The 18,755-nt window shown below is 48.4% G+C and overlaps 1 protein-coding gene across 1 annotated transcript in view; it reads left to right on the top strand.

Moving 5' to 3' along the window:
- Nucleotides 1-18,755, top strand: part of RAVER2 (ribonucleoprotein, PTB binding 2) — an 87,212-nt gene that overhangs the window by 9,511 nt on the left and 58,946 nt on the right. The window contains exons 2-3 of the mRNA XM_063939175.1: nt 1,101-1,167; nt 14,323-14,792. Coding sequence (XP_063795245.1) covers nt 1,101-1,167; nt 14,323-14,792 — 537 coding nt within the window. The remainder of the gene's footprint in view (nt 1-1,100; nt 1,168-14,322; nt 14,793-18,755) is intronic.

The following is an 18,755-nucleotide window of genomic DNA, read 5'->3' as shown; positions in this document are numbered from 1 at the left end:
CATGCCATGTGCTTGCGATCACAGGTAACCTCTCTGTCGCTACCAGTGACTGCACGTGTCCAGCAATGGCGTGTATGGGAGCGCACGGCCACTGTTACTAGGTTTACGGACAGAGGGGTAAATTTACTAAAGCTTCTAAAAAGGAAAAGCGGTGTTTCCCATAGCAACCAGGTTCTAGCTATCATGTCTCTATTGCATCCTAGACCATGATAGGCAGAGTCTGGCTGGTTGCAACCAACACCATCACTTTTTATTTTTAAAAGTTTTAGTAAATCTACCCCATAAGGGGAAATGTATCAAACCTTGCAAAGAGTGGAGAAGTTGGACATTGCAACCAATCGGCTTCCAGCTATCATTTATGAAGCACATTCTATATAATTGTAGATAGAAGCTTAATTGGTTGCTATGGGCATCTTCTCCACTCTTTAGGAGGGTTGATACATCTCCCCCCATAGAGACTCCAGCCAAACAATATGATGATCTAGTGTAATCTGTTAGAATACTCTGTCACTCCATAATCTGCGGTCCTGATCCGTCTCCACAGGGGTGAATAGATAGGCCGTGTTCTTGTGTAAGAACCGCGTCCTATTTAGAGCTGCACCTTAATAGTGATTTCATGTAAATACACATTTATGCTGCTTCCTGAATTTAGAGTCGCAGCTCTTGATGTGAGTGGGTGCAGATCTCCCCTGGCTCCTTAGAAGAACTTGCGGCATCCTAGATCTCGCTGCCCGGCTCCTGATTCCTGTATTACTTTGTTAACCACCATCTGGTCTGTCTCCGGGCCGTCTTTGGCCAGGTGAAATTAATCGGTGACTTGCTGAGAGCACAAAGCATCTCTGATAAGGATATAATAGGAAGCCTTTCCATTAACGCTACTGCACCATGTAGCACAATCTGTTTTGTGCTTTAGTTCCAGTGCTGACACCGCTGCTAAGTATTTGTAATGTTTATGCCTATAAATACACGACTGCAGCAGCTTCTTAAGTAAACGCGCGTTCCGTTCCATATGTTCCGGCGGCAGCGTCTGTTCTCTCTCACTGATGGCGGCTTCTTTTCAGTCCTTTTTAACATACTTTGTTTTGTTTTTTTACTCCTAGGACATACACAATTTATTACAGGACTACGAGATCAAATATTGCTATGTGGATAAAATTAAAAAGACCGGTAAGAAGTTCTCACAGGCTGTGTGTTTTACTATAAAAACACATTTTGTTATTGATTAATTAAACAAAAAATGTAAGTCCTTTGTGGGTTTAATTGGTTTTGGATACAGTATATGACTACATTGAGGGTTATTTATGGGTTCCAGTATTGCACCCATTCTCATAGACACACAGATGGGTTATTGTGGGTACAGGGACAATCCATAATCTACACTCATTACATTTCTCTAACGTCCTAGGGGATACTGGGATGGTATTAGTACCATGGGATATAGATTGGCCCCATTGGAGCCTTGGCACTTTAAAAATCTTCAGTGTGTGCTGGCTCCTCCCCTCTATGCCCTCCCTGCAGACTCAGTTTAGAAAAATGTGCCCAAGGAGCTGGGTGCATTCTCTGGAGCTCCAGAGTGTTTTCTTCAAAACTTTATTTTCTCTGACGTCCTAGTGGATGCTGGGGACTCCGTAAGGACCATGGGGAATAGCGGCTCCGCAGGAGACTGGGCACAGCTAAGAAAGATTTAGGACTGGTGTGCACTGGCTCCTCCCACTATGACCCTCCTCCAGACTTCAGTTAGAATCCTGTGCCCGGCTGAGCTGGATGCACACTAGGGGCTCTCCTGAGCTCCTAGAGAGAAAGTATATTTTAGGTTTTTTATTTTACAGTGAGATCTGCTGGCAACAGACTCACTGCAGCGAGGGACTAAGGGGAGAAGAAGCGAACCTACCTAACTTGTGGTAGCTTGGGCTTCTTAGGCTACTGGACACCATTAGCTCCAGAGGGATCGATCGCATGGAACCGGCCATTGGTGTTCGGTCCCGGAGCCGCGCCGCCGGCCCCCTTACAGAGCCAAAAGCAAGAAGAATCCGGAAAATTGGCAGCAGAAGACATCAGTCTTCACCAAGGCAGCGCACAGCACTGCAGCTGTGCGCCATTGCTCCTCATACACACTTCACACTCCGGTCACTGAGGGTGCAGGGCGCTGGGGGGGGGCGCCCTGAGAAGCAATAAATACACCTTGGCTGGCAAATATATCACAATATATAGCCCCAGAGGCTATATATGTGATAAATACCCCTGCCAGAATCCATAAAAAAGCGGGAGAAAAGTCAGCCGAAAAAGGGGCGGAGCTATCTCCTTCAGCACACTGGCGCCATTTCTCCCTCACAGCTCCGCTGGAAGGAAGCTCTCTGGCTCTCCCCTGCAGTCTACACTACAGAAAAGGGTAAAAAAGAGAGGGGGGGCACTAAATTTAGGCGCAATATACATATAGCAGCTATAAGGGGATATAATTTAGTTAATCCCTGATTTAGTGTTCACTCTAGGCTGTTTTAGCAGGGCGCCGCGCCCTGCCCGTTTTTTAGCAGGCAAAACCCGCCCTGCCCCTTTTGCGGCGCCCTGCTAGAACAGCCGCCCGCTTCCTGCCCTCCCGGCGTGTATAGATACCGTGCGCATGCGCGCGGCATCCATTCACGCATTGGGAGAGGGCTGGGGGAAGCCCAGCACCAACGGAGGTGCTGGGCACGCCCCCAACAGTGACGTCGCCGGCCACAGACGCTCTCTATAGTAGCGTCTGTGGGCCGCACCGCCCCCTAAAATGACGTAGGCGTGGCCACACCCCCTAATTTGCGTGGCCGCGCCCCGTTTCTGACACGATCGCAGCTTCGCCGCGCGTGCGTACATGTGCCCCCGGAGTCCGGCGCCCTGCCCCTTTTCACTCCTAGAGTGAACACTGCTGATTTATATAGCGCTCTGGTGTGTGCTGGCATACTCTCTCTCTGTCTCCCCAAAGGGCTTTGTGGGGTCCTGTCTTCTGTCAGAGCATTCCCTGTGTGTGTGCGGTGTGTCGGTACGGCTGTGTCGACATGTTTGATGAGGAGACTTATGTGGAGGAGGAGCAGGTGCCTGTAAATGTGTTGTCACCCCCTGCGGGGCAGACACCGGAGTGGATGGACTTGTGGAAGGAATTACGCGAAAGTGTCGACTCCTTACATAAAAAATTTGACGACATGCCAAATGCGGGGCAGCCGGCTTCTCAGCCCGTGCCTGCCCAGACGTCTCAAAAGTCATCAGGGGCTCTAAAACGCCCGCTAGCTCAGGTGACAGACACAGATGTCGACACGGATACTGATACCAGTGTCGACGACGAAGAGACTAATGTAATGTCCAATAGGGCCACTCGTTATATGATTGAGGCAATAAAAAATGTTTAACACATTTCTGAGGTGACCCCAGGTACCACTAACAAGGGTATTATGTTTGGGGAGAAAAAACTACCAGTAGTTTTTCCCCCTTCTGAAGAATTGAATGAAGTGTGTGAACTAGCGTGGGCTTCCCCCGATAAAAAATTGGTAATTTCAAAAAAATTACTAATGGTGTACCCTTTCCCGCCAGAGGATAGGTCACGTTGCGAAACACCCCCTAGGGTGGATAAAGCGCTTACGCGCTTATCAAAAAAGGTGGCACTGCCGTCCCAGGATACGGCCGCCCTAAAGGAACCTGCTGACAGAAAGCAGAAGGCTCTCCAGAAAGCTATATATACACACACTGGTATTATACTGAGACCAGCTATTGCCTCAGCATGGATGTGCAGTGCTGCAGCTGCATGGTCAGACTCCCTGTCAGAAAACATTGACACCCTAGACAGGGACACTATATTGCTAAACGTAGAGCATATTAAAGACGCTGTCTTTTACATAAGAGATGCACAGAGGGATATTTGCCGGCTGGCATCAAAAATAAGTGCACTGTCCATTTGTGCCAGGAGAGGGTTATGGACCCGGCAGTGGACAGGTGATGCAGATTCTAAAAGGCACATGGAAGTTTTGCCTTATAAGGGTGAGGAGTTGTTCGGGGATGGTCTTTCAGACTTAGTGTCCACAGCAACAGCTGGGAAGTCAGCATTTTTGCCACATGTCCCCTCACAACCAAAGAGAGCACCGTATTATCAGGTGCAGTCCTTTCGCCCCCAAAAGAGCAGACGGGGTAGAGGCGCGTCCTTTCTGCCCAGAGGCAGAGGTAGGGGAAAAAAGCTGCAGCATACAGCCACTTCCCAGGAACAAAAGTCCTCCCCCGCTTCTTCTGCTAAGTCCACCGCATGACGCTGGGGCTCAGCAGGCGGAGCCAGGTATGGTGGGGGGCCGTCTCAAAAACTTCAGCAATCAGTGGGCTCGCTCACAGGTAGATCCCTGGATCCTTCAAGTGGTATCTCAGGGGAACAGGCTGGAATTCGAGACATCCCCCCCCCCCCCCCCCCCCCCCCCCCCCCGCCGTTTCCTCAAATCTGCCTTACCAACGACTCCTTCAGAAAGGGAGGCTGTGTTAGAGGCAATTCACAAGCTATATTCCCAGCAGGTGATAGTCAAGGTGCCCCTACTTCAACAAGGACGGGGTTACTATTCCACAATGTTTGTGGTACCGAAACCGGACGGTTCGGTGAGACCCATTTTAAATTTGAAATCCTTGAACACATATTTAAGAAAATTCAAGTTCAAGATGGAATCGCTCAGGGCGGTTGTTGCAAGCCTGGAAGAGGGAGATTACATGGTATCTCTGGACATCAAGGATGGTTACCTGCATGTCCCCATTTACCATCCTCACCAGGAGTACCTCAGATTTGTGGTACAGGATTGTCATTACCAATTCCAGACGTTGCCGTTCGGCCTGTCCACGGCACCGAGGGTATTTACCAAGGTAATGGCCGAAATGATGATACTCCTTCGAAAGAAGGGAGTTTTAATTATCCCATACTTGGACGATCTCCTGATAAGGGCGAGGTCCAGAGAGCAGTTGTTGGTCGGCGTAGCATTATCTCAGGAGGTGCTACACCAGCACGGTTGGATTCTGAATATTCCAAAGTCTCAGCTGGTTCCGGCGACACGTCTACTGTTCCTGGGGATGATTCTGGACACAGTCCAGAAAAAAGTGTTTCTCCCAGAGGAGAAAGCCAAGGAGCTGTCATCTCTAGTGAGAGGCCTCCTGAAACCAAAACAGGTGTCGGTGCATCATTGCACGCGAGTCCTGGGAAAGATGGTAGCTTCCTACGAAGCGATTCCATTCGGCAGGTTCCATGCCAGAACCTTTCAGTGGGACCTGTTGGACCAATGGTCCGGATCGCATCTTCAAATGCATCGGTTGATAACCCTGTCTCCAAGGACCAGGGTGTCTCTGCTGTGGTGGCTGCAGAGTGCTCATCTCAGAGAGGGCCGCAGATTCGGCATACAGGACTGGGTCCTGGTGACCACGGATGCCAGCCTTCGGGGCTGGGGTGCAGTCACACGGGGAAGAAACTTCCAAGGACTTTGGTCGAGTCAGGAGACTTCCCTACACATAAATGTTCTGGAACTGAGGGCCATATACAATGCCCTAAGTCAAGCAAAGCCCCTGCTTCAAAACCAGCCGGTTCTGATCCAGTCAGACAACATCACGGCAGTCGCCCATGTAAATCGACAGGGCGGCACAAGAAGCAGGACGGCGATGGCAGAAGCCACAAGGATTCTCAGATGGGCGGAAAATCACGTGTTAGCACTGTCAGCAGTGTTCATTCCGGGAGTGGACAACTGGGAAGCAGACTTCCTCAGCAAGCACGACCTCCACCCGGGAGAGTGGGGACTTCATCCAGAAGTCTTCCAACTGATTGTAAACCGTTGGGAAAAGCCACAGGTGGACATGATGGCGTCCCGCTTAAACAAAAAGCTAGAAAAATATTGCGCCAGGTCAAGAGACCCTCAGGCGATAGCTGTGGACGCTCTAGTGACACCGTGGGTGTACCGGTCGGTTTATGTGTTCCCTCCTCTTCCTCTCATACCCAAGGTACTGAGGATAATAAAGAAAAGAGGAGTAAGAACTATTCTCATTGTTCCAGATTGGCCAAGAAGGTCTTGGTACCCGGAACTTCAAGAATTAATCTCAGAGGACCCATGGCCTCTGCCGCTCAGACAGGACCTGCTGCTGCAGGGGCCCTGTCTGTTCCAAGACTTACCGCGGCTGCGTTTAACGGCATGGCGGTTGAACACCGGATCCTAAAAGAAAAGGGTATTCCGGAGGAAGTCATTCCTACGCTTATTAAAGCTAGAAAAGATGTAACCGTACAACATTATCACCGCATATGGCGAAAATATGTTGCGTGGTGTGAGGCCAGGAAGGCCCCAACGGAGGAATTCCAGCTAGGTCGATTTCTGCACTTCCTACAGTCAGGGGTGACTATGGGCCTAAAACTGGGTTCCATTAAGGTCCAGATTTCGGCTCTGTCGATTTTCTTCCAAAAAGAACTGGCTTCACTGCCTGAAGTTCAGACATTTGTCAAGGGAGTGCTGCATATTCAGCCTCCTTTTGTGCCTCCAGTGGCACCGTGGGACCTCAACGTGGTGTTGGGTTTCCTAAAGTCACATTGGTTTGAGCCACTCAAAACCGTGGATTTAAAATATTTCACGTGGAAAGTGGTCATGCTTTTGGCCTTGGCTTCGGCAAGGCGTGTGTCAGAATTGGCGGCTTTGTCATGTAAAAGCCCCTATTTGATTTTCCATATGGATAGGGCAGAATTGAGGACTCGTCCCCAGTTTCTTCCTAAGGTGGTATCAGTTTTTCACTTGAACCAACCTATCGTGGTGCCTGCGGCTACTAGGGACTTGGAGGACTCCAAGTTACTGGACGTAGTCAGGGCCTTGAAAATTTATGTTTCCAGGACGGCTGGAGTCAGGAAGACTGACTCGCTATTTATCCTGTATGCACCAAACAAGATGGGTGCTCCTGCTTCAAAGCAGACTATTGCTCGCTGGATTTGTAGCACAATTCAGCTTGCGCATTCGGTGGCTGGCCTGCCGCAGCCTAAATCTGTAAAAGCCCATTCCACGAGGAAAGTGGGCTCTTCTTGGGCGGCTGCCCGAGGGGTCTCGGCTTTACAACTTTGCCGAGCTGCTACTTGGTCAGGGGCAAACACGTTTGCAAAATTCTACAAATTTGATACCCTGGCTGAGGAGGACCTTGAGTTCTCTCATTCGGTGCTGCAGAGTCATCCGCACTCTCCCGCCCGTTTGGGAGCTTTGGTATAATCCCCATGGTCCTTACGGAGTCCTCAGCATCCACTAGGACGTCAGAGAAAATAAGATTTTACTCACCGGTAAATCTATTTCTCGTAGTCCGTAGTGGATGCTGGGCGCCCGTCCCAAGTGCGGACTGTCTGCAATACTTGTATATAGTTATTGTTAACTACAAGGGTTATTGTTGAGCCATCCTTTGAGAGGCTCTGTTGTGTTCATACTGTTAACTGGGTATATTATCACGAGTTATACGGTGTGATTGGTGTGGCTGGTATGAGTCTTACCCGGGATTCAAAATCCTTCCTTATTGTGTCAGCTCTTCCGGGCACAGTATCCTTACTGAAGTCTGGAGGAGGGTCATAGTGGGAGGAGCCAGTGCACACCAGGTAGTCCTAAATCTTTCTTAGCTGTGCCCAGTCTCCTGCGGAGCCGCTATTCCCCATGGTCCTTACGGAGTCCCCAGCATCCACTACGGACTACGAGAAATAGATTTACCGGTGAGTAAAATCTTATTTTAGTTTATTTTCAGGCAGCACTGGCTGGCACCAGTCTGCCTGCGTTGTGGGACTTATGGGGGGGACCGAACCAACCTCTTACAGGGTTAATGGTCCAGATCCCCGCTGACAGGACAAAGCTCCTGAGGTGGTGTTTCGCTCACCCCCAGGGTGTGCACGTACTCCAACAGCATTCTGCTACCCCTAACAGACGCTGGTGCGGTGAGTACAGAAACCACGGTCCCTGGTTACAATGGCGGCATAAGGGCAGCCTATACCCACACTGGCGCTAGCACAGAAAAGGGGTTTAAACCCCGTTTTCTACTCAAATGCCAGAAAGCCAGTATAAATAATATACAGGGACCGCGTGTCATTGAGCAGGCGGGGCTTCCCAGAGAGCGGGACCAGCGGCTTAGAGGCGCCATTTCCTGCTGCATCAGACTCCAGGCAAGGAAGCGCTGCTCCTCCAAGGACCCTCTAAAAGCACCTTGTGCTGCTACCAAGGGGTTTGTAGAAGGGGGGGGAGCATTATATTGTAAGAAAAACTAGTTCCCTTATCTAGGGCTCTAGTTTATGCCCGGCAAAGCACTGCTTTAGCTGTTGACGCATAGTGTGCTGGTTCTGTCCCTTTCTGTATCACTCCATACAGGCTGTCTGGGGTTCTGTGTTATCTCACTGTTACTGTGTTATTTCACTGCTAGTGTGTGTGTTTTGCTGTATAAACATGTCTGGCAAAAAAGGCTGTGTGTCCATCCTGTAACACAAAGTTTTCCCCTTCTCCAGGGGGATCTCTGTTGTGTACTTGGTGCACCACCCCTTCTCAGGAGAAGCAGCACACAGGAACCAGCATAGCTGGATTCATTTAAAAGGATGATATCTAACATTAATTCTGAATTGGCTACTGCCAGGCAGGAAAGACAAATGCTTAAAAAATCTGTGGATGCTTTTTTAGTTCATACTTCTGACCACAGACCGGCTTCTCAGCCCCCCCTGCTGGTTTCACAGTAACGCACACTCCCACATGTACTCCATTCTGACTCTGAAAATGACATGCCAGATTTGAAATAGGGAGAGGTAGATGTTGACAAAGGTGACATTACTCTATCTCAGGGTGTAGAAGCCCTAATATATTCTATTAGGGAGGTCCTCAATATCCCAGATAAAGAGGCATGACCTAATGAAGAGTCATTTTTTTTTTTAATGTGAAACTAAAATCTACTGCCACATTTCCTGTCTCAAAGGAATTAAACACTCTTTTTAAAGAGACATGGATTAATCGTGACAAGAAGTTTCAAACCCCTAAGTGGTTGCTAACCTCATTTCCCTTTCCTCCTAAGGATAGGAAAGTGTGGGGAAATCCCCCTACTGTGGATACCTCGGTTTCCAGGCTGTCACGAAAAGTTGTACTTCCTGTACCTGGTGCTCTCTTCCTGAAAGACCCAGCTGATCGTAAAATTTAAACTACGCTCAAATCCATTTACACTGCGGTGGGAGTCACACGGAGACCCACCATTGCTTGTGGTTGGATCACAAGGGCCATGGTAAAATGGTCTGATAATATAATTGAGGGGTTTGACACGATGCCTGAGGATGAGATCATAACTCTAGTGCAACATATCTAGGATGCTGCTAACTTTATGAGTGAGGCAATCAAGGATATAGGCCTCATTAATGCCCGCTTCACGGCTATGGCGGTATCGGCTCGCAGAGCACTATGGCTGCGACATTGGACAACGGATGCTGATTCCAAAAAAGGTGTTGAGAATCTTCCTTTCATAGGTGGATGCCTTGTTTGGTGAAGAACTAAACGAGTGGATTTCACATGCAACGGCAGGTAAGTCCACTTATCTGCGGTCTGCAGCCCCTCTGGCTAGAAGACCTTACCCGGCCTCTCTTTACAGTCCTTTCGTGTGGCCAGATTTAGAGGTAGGGCCAGGGGTGCCTCTAATGCAGCTAGAGTATCTCGAGGAAAATCTCGCAGACCAGCAGCTGCTGGATCACTGGACCAGAATTCCAGTTCTTTCTCCACGAAGCCCTCCGCGTGACGGTTGGACCCAGCTGCAGGGGGACTATCAGGTGGGTGCTCGACTGCAATATTTCGCCCAGGTTTGGGCAGGGTCCTGCTGGTACCCTTGGGTAAGAGACCTAATATTCCAAGGTTGCTGGTTGGAATTTCAAGCACTCCCTCCTCACAGATTCTTCAGATCTGGCTTACCAGCTTCACCTGTAGCAAGGGTTACCTTGCAGGACGCCATTCAAAAACTGCTGCAAACACAGGCTATTGGTCCAGTCCCCCCTCTGTTCCAAAACGAGGGATTTTATTCAAGCCTCTTTGCGGTACCGAAACTGGACGGTTCGGTACTGCCGATCTTGAACCTCAAATCTCTGAACCCGTACCTGCGTGTGCTCAAGTTCAAGATGGAATCTCTAAAAGCGGTGGTTTCTGGCCTGGAAGAAGGAGGAATTCCTGGTATCCCTGGATATCAAGGATGCATACCTGCACATCCTGATATGTTTCCCTCATCAGACTTATCTCAGATTTGCGTTACAGGACCGCCACTTCCAGTTTCGGGCCTTGCCCATTGGCCTCTCAACGGCACCGAGGGTGTTCACGAAAGTTATGGTGGAGATGATGCTACAGCTCCGTGTGATGGGAGTGAACATCGTCCCTTACTTGGATGATCTCCTCATAAAAGCTGTGTCCAGAGAGTGACTGTTGGAGAGCATCGACCTGACTACACTGCTTCTTATGAACCACGGGTGGATTCTAAATCTACAAAAATCACACCTGGAACCATCGCAGAGACTACAGTTCCTGGGGATGATACTGGATACTGTGTCTCAAAGTATTTCTTCCAATGGACAAAGCCTTGGCAATTCAGTCTATGGTCCGCTCTGTGCTGAAGCCCCACAAGATCTCAGTGCATCTTTACGTTCACCTACTAGGCAAGATGGTGGCCTCCTACGAGGCAATTCAATACGGATGATTTCATGCCTGTCCATTCCAGCTGGATCTACTGGACAAGTAGTCGTGGTCGTATCTACACATGCACCAAAGGATATCACTTTCGCCAAGGGCGAGAATTTCCCTATTGTGGTGGTTGCAGATCTCCCACCTAGTGGAAGGTCGACCGTTCGGAATCCAGTCTTGGATTCTGTTGACAACTAATGCGAGCCTCCGCGGTTGGGGTGCTGTGACCCAAGGGGCTCAGTTCCAAGGAAGGTGGTCGCGTCAGGTGTCTTCTCTTCCGATAAACATTCTGAAACTCAGGGCGATTTACAATGCCCTTCTACAGGCCCTCCTCTCTTCTCCAACATCAGGCCATACAGGTCCAGTTGGACAGCGCCACGGCGGTGGCATACATAAACCAATAGGGAGGAACAAAAAGCAGGGCCGCCATGCGAGAGGTGTCCAGGATACTCCTCTGGGCGGAAAACAATGCAAAGGCCATGTCGGCCATATTCATTCCGGGAGTGGACAACTGGGAAGCAGACTTCCTCAGCAGTCATGATATACATACGGGGTAATGGGGCCTTTACCCTCAGGTGATTACACAGCTGGTTCATTGGTGGGGCTGCCCGATAATAAACATGATGGCTTCTTGGCTCAACAAGAAGCTGCGTCGCTACTGTTCCAGGACGAGGGATCCGCAGGGTGCAGCGATGGACGCTCTGACAGCGCTGTGGACTCCCCAGTTCATCTATCTATTCCCTCCAATTCCTCTCATTCCCAGAGTTCTAAAAAGACTGAAATGGGAATGCGTTCAAGCAATTGTGATTGCCCCGGATTGGCCTCGTCGGGCCTGGTATGTGGACCTCCTAGCCATGTCTCTCGACGAGACCTGGCCTCTGCCGCTTCTCAAAGATCTTCAGCAAGGGCCGTTCATCTATCCAGACTTCCTGCAGCTACGTTTGACAGCATGGAGGTTGAAAGGGAGATCCTAGCCAGAAAAGGACTTCCCTCCAGGGTGGTCTTGACTATGGTCCAAGCCCAAAAGGTGGTCGTGTCAAAGCATTACCACCGCATCTGGAAGAAGTATGTTTCTTGGTGTGAGGGTAGAAAATATTCTACTGTGGAATTTGGCCGTTTCCTGCTCTTTCTGCAGGCATGGTGGAGATGGGCCTACGGCTAGGCCCCATCAAAGTTCAGATGTCGGCCTTGTCCATATTCTTCTAGAGGCAGTTGGCTGTGATTCCAGAGTTACAGACGTTCTTAAAAGGTGTCCTTCGCATTCAACCGCCCTTTGTCCCTCCCACAGCTCTGTGGGATCTCAATTTGGTCCTAACCTTTCTCCGATTGGATTGGTTTGAACCGTTACACAGGGTGGACATGAAATTCTTGACTTGGAAGACTGTCATGCTGCTGGCAATGGCCTCTGCGAGGCGTGTGTCTGATTTGGGTGTCTTATCCTGTAAGATCCCTTATTTTAAATTTCATGGGGATAGGGCGGAGCTCAGGACTCGCCCGCAGTTTTTGCCAAAAGTGGTGCCGGCTTTTCACATAAATCAGCCGATTGTGGTTCCGGTGGTGTCTGACACATCTGTTACTCCTAAGTCCCTGGACGTGGTTCGGGCTTTGAAGACTTACGTCAAGAGGACAGCTCGCCACAGACTGACTTTCTTTTTGTCCTCCTACGATGCTACCAGGATTGGATGTCCTGCTTCAAAGCAGTCCATTGCTGGTTGGATTCGTCTGACTATCCCAACAGGCTTACACTTCGGCAGCATTGCCACTGCCAAGTTCTATTCAGGCCCACTCCACTAGGTTGGTGGGTTCTTCCTGGGCGGCTGCCTGTGGTGTCTCGGCCTCGCAGTTGTGCCGAGCAGCTACTTGGTCTGGTTCGAACATGTTTGTAAAGTTCTACAAGTTCGATAGTGTTCACTCTAGGAGTGAAAAGGGGCAGGGCGCCGGACTCCAGGGGCACAAGTGCGCGCGCGGCCGAAATGGGGGTGCTGCCACGCCTACGTCATTTTAGGGGGCGGTGCGGCCCACAGACGCTACTATAGAGAGCGTCTGTGGCCGGCGACGTCACTGTTGGGGGCGTGCCCAGCACCTCCGTTGGTGCTGGGCTTCCCCCAGCCCTCTCCCAATGCGTGAATGGATGCCGCGCGCATGCGCACGGCATCTATACACGCCGGGAGGGCAGGGAGCGGGCGGCTGTTCTAGCAGGGCGCCGCAAAAGGGGCAGGGCGGGTTTTGCCAGCTAAAACAGCCTAGAGTGAACACTATTCGATACCTTGACCTCTGAGGACCTTCAGTTTGGTCAGTCAGTTTTGCAGAGGTCTCGGCACTCTCCCACCCGTTCTGGGAGCTTTGGGACTTCCCCATGGTACGAATACCATCCCAATATGCTGTTGTTGTCCCTGTTCCTTAGGCATAGAGGGGAGGAGCCAGCATGCACTGAAGATTTTTAAAGTGCCAAGGCTGCAATGGACTCAATCTATACCCCATGGTACTAATACCATCCCAGTATAACCTACGGACTACGAGAAAAGGAATTACCGATAGGTATTAAATTCCTATTTATTTTTTTTACGTTGTTACATATAAGCTTTATATGTTTTTGTCTAATATAATTTAATCGTTCTGGCTTATTTATAGGTGGAATGTTATAGGCTTCAGTATGTTAATTGTTTTAGTAAAAGGAAGTGTAGCAGACCTAATAATTAAGACTCCTTTAGGAGGGATAGATGTGTAATGTAACGTTTGTACCTGACTCAGCTGTTACTGATCTCCCAGTATCCTGACGTCTGCAGAATAATGCGGCATTACCCGTCTGCAGGTTTTGGCAATTAAATTATTTATTAGACCCTAACTGCCGTACTCTGTTCAGAGACAGCATAAAATGTGAACGCTCTCCTTACCGTGTAGAAATCAAATTAGCCTTTTATAAATGAAAGGTATTTTTTTAGGTGTAAATCTACATTGCTGCTGATTCTGTGCATGTTGTGAGTTCAGGAATAGCTGAGTCATTGAATGTTTCCCATTCATAGTGTTTGTTCATCTGTTCTGATACTTGGGACTTTGAGTAGTCCTATTCCTTTTGTGTCTGTGTAAATATATATCAATGTTTATAAAACTGTTTGAGTGCATCCTTTTGCACTGGCTTGAAGGCACAACTTTAACCTTTATAAACTTTGAGCATTTACTATGCCTTTTTAGAAGACCCTAGCTGGCATGTACGCTATTTTCAGAAATTTTATCTTGGCTGTTCTCTGATCTTCATGATGAAGCTCATGTTTGAAAATACACTAACCAACTGTGTATTTAAAAAAAAAAACTATTTAAACATTTAAAACACTTCAGTTTATTCACACCAGCCACTTAAGTGAGCTTTGGAGAAAACTGATGCTCCGAGCTTTTTGTCTTTGCAAAGAATCGTCAAAGGGGGCGAATATTTTTTTTCATCCCCCTGTTGCTCTTCATGTGACAAACACACATTATTTCCCTAGTTCCTTGTACGGACGCTATGCCATTGTGGCAAACAACGTGAGTGATGCAATGGAAAGATCATAGCTGCACCTACAATGTCAGTCTCTTGCAGTAAATCCTTGTTCTGAGCACTAATGGAACATGTATTTTGGATTGTAATGAATTCCCCCCCCCCCCCCCTCTCTCTTTCCAGCCTACGTCACTCTATCAGACAGAGAGCAAGCAGAAGACGCGATTTCCAGGTTCCACAATCACCAGCTCCGAGACCAGGAGATCTCCGTTCAGCTGCAGCCGACAGATGCTTTGCTCTGCGTCACCAACCTGCCCCCCTTGTTCACCATTAAAGAGTTTGAGGAATTGGTCCGGATCTACGGGCACATTGAGCGATGCTTTCTGGTTTACAGCGAGTTCACCGGGCACTCTAAGGGATATGGGTTTGTGGAGTATATGAAGAAGGACACCGCTTCCAAGGCCCGCCTGGGGTTGGTTGGCAAGCAGCTGGAGGATTTCACCCTGTTTGCCCAGTGGGTGGACGCCAGTCAGCTGATAGAGGATTTTCTTCACTCAAAGTGCCTGTGCGTCGACAAGCTTCCCAAGGATTACAACAATACTTATGAACTGATGCAAATGTTTTCCTTCCTGCACAAGCCAGTCTACTGCCAGGTACAGGATCAAGCTCCAGTTTCACCTGCTCTTAACGGTTATGTGTATAGTAGTGTACTGTATGTGGCCGTGCTGGGGTGCGGTTATTAAGGGGGAGACGGGGAACCTTGTTCTTCTGCGGTACATAGGGTGGTTGTAGAAAGGGGAAGCATTGAACAGTAATAATTGCCCATCCTGCAAAGCTTGAGCTTATACATAGGTGAGATCATCCAAATATGATGTACTGTAAGAGGACTTGTATGTACGAAATCAAATCTTTCATAGTTTTGTGCTTAATATTTTTAACAATCAAACAAAAAAATATAATATATATTTATTTTATTTTTTATTTTATTTTTTTACACATACAGAGACACAGGCTACCGTTCAAAAGTTTGGGGTCACTTAGAAATTTTCTTTTCTTTCTTTTTTTTTTTTTTTAGAAAAGCGCTGGGTTTTTTTTACAATGAAGATAACATTAAATTGATCAGAAATACACTCTATACAGTGTCAATGTGGTGAATGACTATACTAGCTGCAAACGTCTGGTTTTTAATGGAATATCTAATCAAGTGGGCTGATCTTGCCTATCAGAAAGGAGGGTGAAAGCTTCCAAAAACTATACGCTGTATAGGAGAGACAAATATCCCGGTGGAAGGGATCTGCATCTCTGTCAGAAGATCATTCAGCAGAGCCGCCGACGAGCAGTGAGTAACTGAGCATAGCGGACCGTTCCCTCAGTAACTGCGACTATCTCCCTGTAGCAGTCAGTAAGCCGCTGAGGTCGGGAGCAGCCGGAGACCAGCGGCTGAGCAGCGTGGGGACTACCTGTGGCGAGACCGGAGGCTAGTGAGCGGCTGTTACTCAGCGGGGGGAGAATTGGCGCACAGGTACTGAGAAAGCTGAGATAAAGCGCTTTTGTGGTCACGCAGGACGGGCTGACTCTACATTCAGAAAGCAGCCAGAAAACGGCTCCCTCTCTGCCCCATATGCCGCGCTGTTAGGATAAGTGTTGTGAGGTGTATGAAAAAAAAAAAAAAATCACTTGCCGCCATTTTGTTTTTCTGGTTTAGGTGCGTAGAGAGGGCTATTCCTTTCTGAGGGGAGCGGATGTGTTAAGTGTCCGTTCACTGAAGGGAATCTAAAGGCTCATAGGAGCTGCTGCTTGTTACTAACGGCACTCCTGACAGTGCTGGTTATTACTGGCGCTGGCTTGTAGAAAAAGGTTTTTATAGGGCTCTACTCCTGAGAACTTCTGATTTTAAATGCTCTAAAAGAACATTTTATCTTCCAAGGGGCACTGCTGACAGGTCCTGCGGAGGAGGGATACAGACAACTCAAGCAGTGTTAACAGTTGTTGGTGTGAGGGTTGTAAACATCAGGCTGGTTAAAATTTCTTTATTTTTTTATATAATGTTTAATAGAACTCCAGCTGTGTGACTCCCAACTTTTTCACTGCTCCCTATATCACTACGGTCTTTCTCCTCCTACTCTAATAGGGTGAAAGTACTGCTGATTGGGCGTGTGTGTGCTTTTAACATGTCGTCTAAAGCACCAACCAAGACCACAAAGATTTGCTATGTATGGAAAAAAGAGCACTAATATTGGCAGCACATATTTGGGAATGGACGCTCAACCTGGGTGCAGTGGCCCGTCATGGGAACATGCCCTGGCAGATATTTCTACGGAGATGGTGGTTTTTACAAGACTATGAAGGAATTCTTAATTAGAGTAGCTCCGGCCGCACAAGTAGAAAAGACTGTGCGTAAAGCAGTAAAGAGACCCCTCCCTCTCCTGCAAGAAGAGTCTGAAGAAGAGGCCGTTCCCAGTCCACAACCCGAAAACAGGACTGGAAAGGTTTCGGGATACCTGGGCCGAAACCTCACAAAAAGTCTGGGTCAACCATATTATTTCCCAGGAATACAAGATAGAATTTCTGAACCGACCTCACAGTTCTTTATGACGGGCCTTCCTTGGTGCCCTCACAAAGCGAGAGCATTAGACACGGCTATTCAAAAGTTACTTCAGACAGAAGTAATTATGCCTGTCCTGACTTCTCAAAGAGGAGTGGGATTTTATTCAAATCTTTTTGTAGTACCAAAACCGGATGGGTCTGTCAGGCCAATCCTCAATTTAAAGGTTTTAAATCAATTCCTGACAGTTTACAGATTCAAGATAGAATCGGTACAGTCAGTTTTAGCGGGACTGGAGCATCGGGAGTTTATGGTGTCGATGGACATAAAGGATGGGTACCTCCGTGTCCCAATTTGGACCCCACACCAAGCCTAGTTACAGTTTTCAGTGGGCAAGACTCATTACTAGTTTAGAGCTTTACAGTTTGGCCTATCTTCAGCCCCGAGGATCTTCACAAAGATCATGGCAGTCATGGTAGCGAAATTGAGATAATTAGGGGTAACGATAATACCGTATCTGGACGACCTTCTCATCAAGGCTCCCTCTCAGGACCAGTTGATCCTGGATGCTTAGATCACTCATCAATTTCTGATTCGACATGGCTGGATCGTGAATTTCAAAAAATCCAATCTGCAACCGACGCAGAGGATTCAAATTTTGGGTCTCATCTTGAACACCATACAACTGAAGGTGTTTCTCCCAGAGGACAAAATTTGAGATATCAAGGAAATGGTACCTCAGGTTCTAAAGAACTAGACTGTCTCTCTATATCTTTGTGTACGGCTTCTAGAAAAGATGGTAGCATCCTTTGAAGCGATCCAATATGGCATGCACATTCCAGACCCTTTCAGCTAAATCTGATTCCTCAGGGGGCAGGCATGCATTTACTGTACTTCTTCACCGAAGGATTCGCTTGTCGCCCCAGGCCAGGACCCCGTTAATTTGGTGCTCGGTCCACAGGAACCTGACAGCGGGAAAGAGGTTTGGAATCTGGGATTGGAAGATTTTGACAACAGATGCCAGTATCAGAGGATGGGAAGCAGTACTGGACTGTCATCTGTTTCAGGGAATATGGTCACTGCAGGAGAGCAGTCTCCCAATAAATGTACTGGAATTAAGAGCCATTTACAATGCACTTCTTCTGGCGGAAGACCTAGTATGGGCTCAGCACACGAGAGTGCAGTTGGACAATGTGACTGCAACGGCATACATGAACCGTCAGGGAGGAACAAGAAGCTGCATGGCTCAAAAAGAGGCCACAGAGATTCTGTCTTGGACAGAAAAGCGCAACATAATCCTGTCAGCAGTCTTTATTCCAGGAGTGGAAAATTGGGAAGCAGGTTGCCTCAGTTGGCAGGACATGCATCCAGGGGAGTGGTGTCTCTACCCACAGGTATTCGAGGCAGTAGTACGACGGTGGGGTCTACCACAGATAGACCTAACCTCTCGGAAAAACAACCATCAGCTGCCAGGATGAGGGATCCAGCAGCAGAAGCAATGGACGCACTAGCGATTCCCTGGCTATACGAACAGGTGTACATCTTCCCGCCTTTTCCCCTTTTACCAGGAGTGTTTGAAAAAGGTCAAACGGGAAAAAGCGTGGGTGATTTTAATAGCACCAGACTGGCCTCGCAGAAGTTGGTACTCAGACCTGAGGGGACTCCTGGCGGAAGATCCTTGGAGACTGCTGCAGAGGGAAGACCTGTTGTCACAAGGGCCATTCCTTCACCCAGATCTGAGCCGTCCACGTTTGACGGCGTGGTTAAGACCTGGTTTCTAAGAGACAGAGGTATCCCAAAATCGGCTATTCCTACCATGTTAGCGGCAAGAAAGCCACTCACTGCGGCACCCTACTATAGAATCTGGAAGGAGTACATGGACTGGTGTCAGCCTAGGGGTTGGAATCCCAGAGTGTTCCGCCTTAGTAGACTTTTGAGGTTTCTCCAAAATGATTTGGATCCTTGAAGGTACAGGTCTTGGCCCTCTATATTCTTTTCCAGCAATGTCTGGCGTCCCTGCAGGAGGTCCAGACATTTTTACAGGGTGTGTTGAGAATACAACCACCTTTTC

The sequence above is a fragment of the Pseudophryne corroboree genome, chromosome 9, assembly GCF_028390025.1.
Source record: "Pseudophryne corroboree isolate aPseCor3 chromosome 9, aPseCor3.hap2, whole genome shotgun sequence".
Taxonomy (NCBI): Eukaryota; Metazoa; Chordata; class Amphibia; order Anura; family Myobatrachidae; genus Pseudophryne; species Pseudophryne corroboree.
This window is presented reverse-complemented; position numbering and strand designations above follow the sequence as displayed.